Below are 7287 nucleotides of genomic sequence, written 5' to 3' on the forward strand. Positions count from 1 at the left end.
TTTCGAATATTGTCACTTAAATTGGAAAAACTCCCCTCGCGCATTTATCCTTCGGGGCGGGCGCGCAAAAAGGAGGTGTGACACTTAGGAACCTCCAAAACCCGATCTCACAAGTGTATGAGCATTAACTAGGAAATATAATAAAATACAACATCTGTCTAGAATACAAATTAGACAGCAGACCATAAATAACTCTTATGAAAACTCTGCAAGCTGCGGATCGTAACATGAAATGCAGCTTACGATAAGTCCCCGCAACATCCACGTCTCTACGCCCAAAAGACCATCGCACATATATGTACCTGCACAAAAATGTACAGCAAGTGCAGCATGAGTACGTAAATCAATGCGTACCTAGTAAGTATCCTAACCCCAGAGAAGTAGTGACGAGGGATCGATATCAGTACTTACTATTGGTCTAACAAGACAAATACAGTAAGAGGTAAACAGATATGGGCAAGAGTAATTAAACGAAATAAACAAGTATAAATGCGTAGTGAAATCCTCCTCTCAACAATAAACTCAAACTCTCAATTAGAGTTCACCTCCTCCCTTGGATGTGTATATATATATATATATATATATATATATATATATATATATATATACTAGAAAGTGAAGCTCGTGCTTGAGCACGGGCCTAGCATGGGAATGGCTAAATTTCACAGATGCGTGCATAATGATTATTGTGCGAAAAGCAATCACCACAATTGAAGATCACAAAAAGTAGAGGGCACGATACACTGATAATTGTAGACTAATTTAGCATCATTTTATACACCATAAGTACACTTAGCACAAGAGCACGTGCTTAACAACATCCTCTTATATATCATAAGTACACTGTCTAGTGGAACCATCCACATTTAAATATTAGTAATACACCATACACCAAAAGAGTACATATATAATTTGTATCTTCAGTACAACATGTGCTGGAGGTATGCTCCCAACCTTAGTAGTCAATTTTTTCCAGTCCAAAACCACAACATTGGGAGATTTTGCGGCACCTGTGGAAAAAGCAGGTAAACTCCAATGAAAAAAAGAAAAGAAAATCGAGTATAGTGCAAAAATAGATATTAGTGAGTGATAAAGTAGAATGACAAATATAGTACGTATCATAAAAAAATTACATGTAATTATAAATGTAAGTTACTTGATCGTGTGAATATTTTTACAGTACAATTAGTGTATAGAACTTGAGTTCCTCTACAAAGTAATACTGTAGTATTAATAATAACATATGCAAAAACTTAACTAAATCTGTAAATATGGTATTCAACTATTCTCCCTATATCTTCATAACACTATAAGTACAAACTTCAGTGTGTGTGGGTGTGTGTAGGTGTGTGTGTACAGGAGGGATTTGTAGCATATAGTCAACTACCGCATTTCTCTTTTCTCATCGGTGGCTAACGTATGCAACGTGTAGGCGTGAAACTCGAAAAGATCACATCCCACATAGGTTATAAATACTTTACTTCATGTGCTTGTAATATACTTTCTAGATTACACACACCAGACTATTATCGCTACTGTGTTAAAACACAAAAAAAAAAAAAAAAATAGAATGACTGTTAGAAGAAAAAACTGTAAAAACACTAAACTATAAGAAATATTCCGAGTCCACAATTTGTTTGTGCGTCCTTAAGGAATTTAACTCCCTCACACATTGTCAAGGTAATGGATTAAATCCTCCAAAGGATGAAACAGAATAAACCTTCCTGCAACAGTGGCAATACAAACTGCAGGATACCAACGAACTCAAAGAACGGAGCAAAATCACACTTACGAATTTAGAAGAGATTCTGCGAAGCAAAATGCAGGAGTTCCAGAAGGAAGAAGTTCTGTATTATTTCAGTGTATCGAAAAAAAACCATGCCTCAGAATTTATAGGCAATTATTGGATGTCTGTTCAGGAAAAAGTGTCTGTTTAGGAGGGAAAGCAACGTTCAGCAAAGGCAGCATTTTTTGGATTCTAGTTAATTCCATTAAGGAACTGTGGCATTTAATTAATTATTAAATAATTAATTAAATAAATTTTGTCCAAAAATAATCTTATCGATCGATCATTTGACAAATCCAAATCCAAAGCCAAAGCCGAGCCGAGCGAGCGACGACGACGGCACGAGGGTTCATTCTCTTCAACTCCTTTTAAGAGCTCTAAGAAGTGATCTAGGATCACTTTTAAGAGCTCTAAGAAGTGATCCTATATTTATACACACAAGTGTAGTTGCCTTTCACCAATGTGGTACAAAGTTCATGACAAAAGCTCACTTGATTCAAATTTTCATTTCCCTCCATTTTATTTCCCACCATTTCCCAATTCACACTCTTAGACTTTAAAGCCCAATGCTTAAAGTCCAACAATCCCCCACATGAATGAGAATGGTTGTAACAAGAATGATCATAGATGAAAGCTGTGTGATTTGCAAGTAAGGATTAATTGCATCTGGATAAGTAGGTTTCCCTTTGAACTTTCTGTAGTGAACATATGTCGGATATACTCGGTCAATCGGTAGATTTGATATCTTTGAACCGTTGAACTTTAGTGTATACCTAGACAACCATATGTCACACAATCAACCCTTAATCGTCTTTTGGTTCTCATTGTTGTGTTCGTTTCAGCCATGAACACCGTCTGGTTTCATAAGAGCGTAGAGAATTGGCCTTACAGAATTCTCATTGAAGCGGCTTCCACTTCACACTTACATAGGTGATTCCTAAACGTGTAATCCTTTAGATTGACACTATTTGATAAATACCACATCAAACTTAGGTAATCATTAAAGAACGTGTAAAGTTCTATCCTTGTTACTGAACATTGTCTTCATCACGAGAAGGGACCAAAGATTTTATTTTGACAATGTTGAACCGGTCAATCACAACTTTGTTTGAGCTCCTTGAACCTAGATCTCGGAATATCCAAAATTCTAGGTAGAGTTACCGCCATGTTGACTTGTCCTCGGCCATAGTCTCGTTCCCTTAGATGATTTCTCAACTCCCTCTCTAGTTAAGCCTTTTGTAAGCGGATCTGCCACATTATCCTTTGATCTTACATAATCAATAGTGATAATTCCACTAGAAAGTAGTTGTCTAACGGTGTTATGTCTTCGTCGTATATGACGAGACTTTCCGTTATACATAATGCTCCATGCCCGTCCTATTGTAGCCTCACTATCGCAATGTATGCATATAGGAGCCAAAGGTTTTGGCCAAAACGGAATGTCTTCTAAGAAATTTCGAAGTCATTCAGCTTCTTCGTCGGCCTTATCCAAAGCTATAAACTCTGATTCCATTGTAGAGCGAGCGATGCACGTCTGTTTGGAAGACTTCCAAGATACTGCTCCTCCACCAATAGTAAAAACATATCCACTTGTGGATTTTGTTTCTGTTGAGCCGGTTATCCAATTTGCATCACTATATACTTCGATAACCGCAGGATATTTATTGTAATGTAAAGCGTAGTCTTGGGTATATTCCAAATATCCCAGAACTCGTTTCATTGCCACTCAGTGATGTTTGTTGGGATTACTTGTGAATCGACTAAGTTTACTTATTGCACAAGCTATATCAGGACGTGTACAGTTCATGATATACATTAAGCTTCCCAACACACGAGCATACTCCAATTGAGACGTGCTTTCACCTTTATTCTTTATAAGATGATGGTTTAAGTCAATTGGAGTTCTTGCACTTCTAAATTCCAAGTGTTTGAATTTTTCAAGTATTATTTTCACGTAATGTGATTGAGACAAAGCTAGACCCTGAGGAGTCCTCTGGATTTTAATTCCTAGAATTACATTGGCAACTCCTAAGTCTTTCATATCAAACTTACTAGCAAGCATACGCTCAGTAGTTTGAATGTCGGCAATGTCTTTGCTCATTATTAGCATATCATCAACATATAAGCAAACAATGACTATATGATTTGGAATGTTCTTAATGTAAAAACACTTATCACATTCATTAATCTTAAAGCCATTTGACAACATTGTTTGGTCAAATTTTGCATGTCATTGCTTGGGTGCTTGTTTTAGTCCATAAAGGGACTTAACAAGTCGACACACCTTATTTTCTTTTCCCGGAACCACAAACCCTTCAGGTTGGTTCATGTAAATTTCTTCCTCTAGATCACCATTTAAGAAGGTTGTTTTTACATCCATTTGATGGATTTGAAGACCATACAAGGCGGCTAACGCTATTAACATCCGAATGGATGTAATTCTTGTTACCGGCGAGTATGTGTCAAAATAATCAAGACCTTTTCGCTGTCTAAATCCTTTGACAACAAGTCTTGCCTTGTATTTGTCAATAGTACCATCGTCTTTCATTTTCTTCTTGAAAATCCATTTAGAACTCAATGTTTTGTTACCTGGAGGAAGATCAACCAATTCTCAGGTATGGTTGCTCAATATGGATTCTATTTCACTATTGACCGCTTCTTTCCAATATTGTGCTTCTGAGGAAGACATTGCTTCCTTGAAAGTACGAGGCTCATTTTCTAGCAGGAAAGTGAGAAAATCTGGACCGAATGAAGTAGATGTCCGTTGACGTTTACTTCTTCTCGGATTTTCCTCATTATGCATACCATCTATTATTTCCTCCCGAGGTCGTTTTGACTTTTGGTAAGTCAATTCACTTTCCTTTTTATATGGGTAAATAGTTTCAAAGAATTCAACATTATCTGATTCTATTATCGTATTAACGTGAATCTCAGGATTTTCTGATTTATGAACCAGAAAACGATATGCCTTGCTATTGGTTACATATCCAATAAATACACAATCAACCGTTTTTGGACCTATCTTAACCCTTTTAGGTTTAGGAACTTGTACCTTAGCTAAACACCCCCACACTTTGAAGTATTTCAAGCTGGGCTTCCTTCCTTTCCATTTTTCACAAGGAATGGACTGTGTTTTACTATGAGGTACACGGTTGATTATTCGGTTAGCTGTAAGTGTAGCTTCCCCCCATAAGTTCTATGGTAAACCAGAACTTATCAACAACGCATTCATCATCTCTTTCAACGTTCGATTCTTTCTCTCCGCAATTCCATTAGATTGTGGAGAGTAAGGGGCAGTTGTTTGGTGAATAATACCATTTTCCAAACATATTTCTTCAAAAGGAGATTCATATTCGCCACTCCTATCACTTCTTATCATTTTGATCTTTTTGTTTAGTTGTGTTTCAACTTCACTCTTGTATTGCTTGAAAGCATCAATTGCCTCATCTTTACTATTAAGTAAATAAACATAGCAATATCTCGTGCTATCGTCAATAAAAGTAATAAAATACTTTTTCCCACCGCGAGATGTTGTTGACTTCATGTCGCAAATATCTGTGTGAATTAAGTCTAAAGGACGTGAATTCCTTTCAACGGACTTATAAGGATGCTTAGCATACTTTGATTCCACACATATTTGACATTTAGAATTAATGCAATCAAATTTTGGCAATACTTCTAAATTTATCATTTTTCGCAATGTTTTGAAGTTGATGTAACCTAAGCGTGCATGCCATAAAGTGTTTGACTCAAGTAAGTAAGAAGAAGCATTAATTTTATTGATAGGAACTGCTATTACATTTAGCTTAAAAAGGCCCTCATTCAGGTAATCTTTCCCTACATACACATCATTCTTACTTAGTAAAACACTATTAGAAACAAAAATACATTTGAATCCATTCTTGACAAGAAGTGAGGTAGACACAAGATTCTTGCGAATTTCTGGAACATGGAGAACTTGGTTTAGAGTCACAATTTTTCCTGATGTCATCTTCAACGCAATCTTGTCAACTCATTCAATTTTGGTTGTAGACGAATTTCCCATGAAAATTGTCTCGTCGGGTCCTGCGGAGGCATAAGAAGAAAATAACTCCTTGTTAGCACAAACATGGCGGGTGGCTCCAGAATCAATCCATCATTCTTTAGGATTTCCTACCAAGTTGCATTCAGACAACATGGCACACAAGTCCTCCATTTCTTCAGCATTTTCAACCATGTTAGCTTGATTCTTCTTCTTCTTATCATTCTTTGGTGCACGACAATCCACGGCCTTATGCCCAGATTTTCCACAGTTGTGGCAATTATCCTTGAACTTTTTCTTGCTTGGGTAATTCTTTGGTCCAAAAGCCTTCTTTCTCTTCTTATTTTGTGACGCCTCCTCAACAATGTTAGCCCTTATTATTGTCGAGTTTCCACATGACTTCTTTTCAGCATTTTTGTTGTCTTCTTCTATCCTCAAACGAACAATCAAGTCTTCAAGTGTCATCTCCTTCCGCTTGTGTTTTATATAGTTCTTAAAGTCCTTCCACAACTGAGGTAACTTCTCAATGAAAGCGGCGACTTGAAAGGCCTCATTTATGACCATACCTTCAATAATAAATTCATAATTAATAACAAGATAAATCTTATTAATAAAATTATTGATTCTGGTCATACATTCAGCAAGGAGGTCATGCACAATGACTTGTAATTCTTGGACTTGAGTTATGACCGACCTAGTGTCAATCATCTTGAAATCCAAAAACCTTGCAGCCACGAACTTCTTAAGTCCGGCATCCTCAGTCTTGTACTTCTTCTCAAGCGCATTCCATAACGTTTTTGAAGTTTCCATGACACTATAGACATTGTACAAGCTATCTTCCAAACAACTCAAAATGTAGTTTTTGCACAAGAAATCAGAATGTTTCCATGCTTCAGTTACAACAAATAGTTCGTCATCCGGAGTGCCTTCAGCCAGGACCGGAGGATCCTCCTTGATGAATCGCTGCAAACTCAACGTAGTAAGATAGAAGAGCATCTTCATTTGCCAATGTTTGAAGTCAATACCGGAAAACTTTTCGGGTTTTTCTGCTGGTGCCATAGCATGAGCAGGAGTTGAATAGCTTGACGAGGCAGCAACACTCGTAACAGTAGCACCCGTTCCCGCAACATTTCCATTAGTTTGGTTTTCATTCGTCATGTTTCTGTAGAGTTGGAAACAAAACAGAACTTTGTTAAATCAGTGAAGTTTTGATATCTTCCAACTGAATACCAAACCAAACATACAACACGTAACAATGGTGAAGTTTTTATATACTTCAAACCCATACGTTTATTATTCCGGTAAAGTTTTGTTATACTTTAAACCGGACAGAACAATTATTGGAGTAGAAAGCACGAAGGCTTTAGTCTCCAAACCAGTATACAAAATATAGATAACATTTTAATAAATATTTCAACACAGAAACGTTAGATTTAAAAAATTCCTTAAGCTTATTATCGCTACTGTGTTAAAACACAAA

The 7287-nt window shown here is 36.7% G+C and overlaps 1 protein-coding gene across 1 annotated transcript; it reads right to left on the bottom strand.

The window, feature by feature from the left end:
- Positions 1-5604: 5604 nt before the first annotated feature.
- Positions 5605-6965, bottom strand: LOC138868428 (uncharacterized). The gene is made up of 3 exons (XM_070145981.1): positions 6443-6965; positions 6100-6373; positions 5605-5623 (listed from the first exon to the last, which is right to left on the bottom strand). The coding sequence occupies exons 1-3, from the start codon at positions 6963-6965 to the stop codon at positions 5605-5607; spliced, it is 816 nt and encodes a 271-aa protein (XP_070002082.1).
- Between the last annotated feature and the right edge of the window lie 322 nt (positions 6966-7287).

This window comes from Nicotiana sylvestris, chromosome 5 (assembly GCF_000393655.2).
Source record: "Nicotiana sylvestris chromosome 5, ASM39365v2, whole genome shotgun sequence".
Lineage (NCBI taxonomy): Eukaryota > Viridiplantae > Streptophyta > Magnoliopsida > Solanales > Solanaceae > Nicotiana > Nicotiana sylvestris.

What these genes read in the sequence shown, in the direction of transcription:
- LOC138868428 (XM_070145981.1), bottom strand. Translation starts at nt 6,965, where the DNA reads ATGACGAATGAAAACCAAACTAATGGAAATGTTGCGGGAACGGGTGCT. An exon ending in GCATGACCTCCTTGCTGAAT is followed by an intron (nt 6,374 to 6,442) that starts GTATGACCAGAA and finishes TTATTATTGAAG; the next exon opens with GTATGGTCATAAATGAGGCC.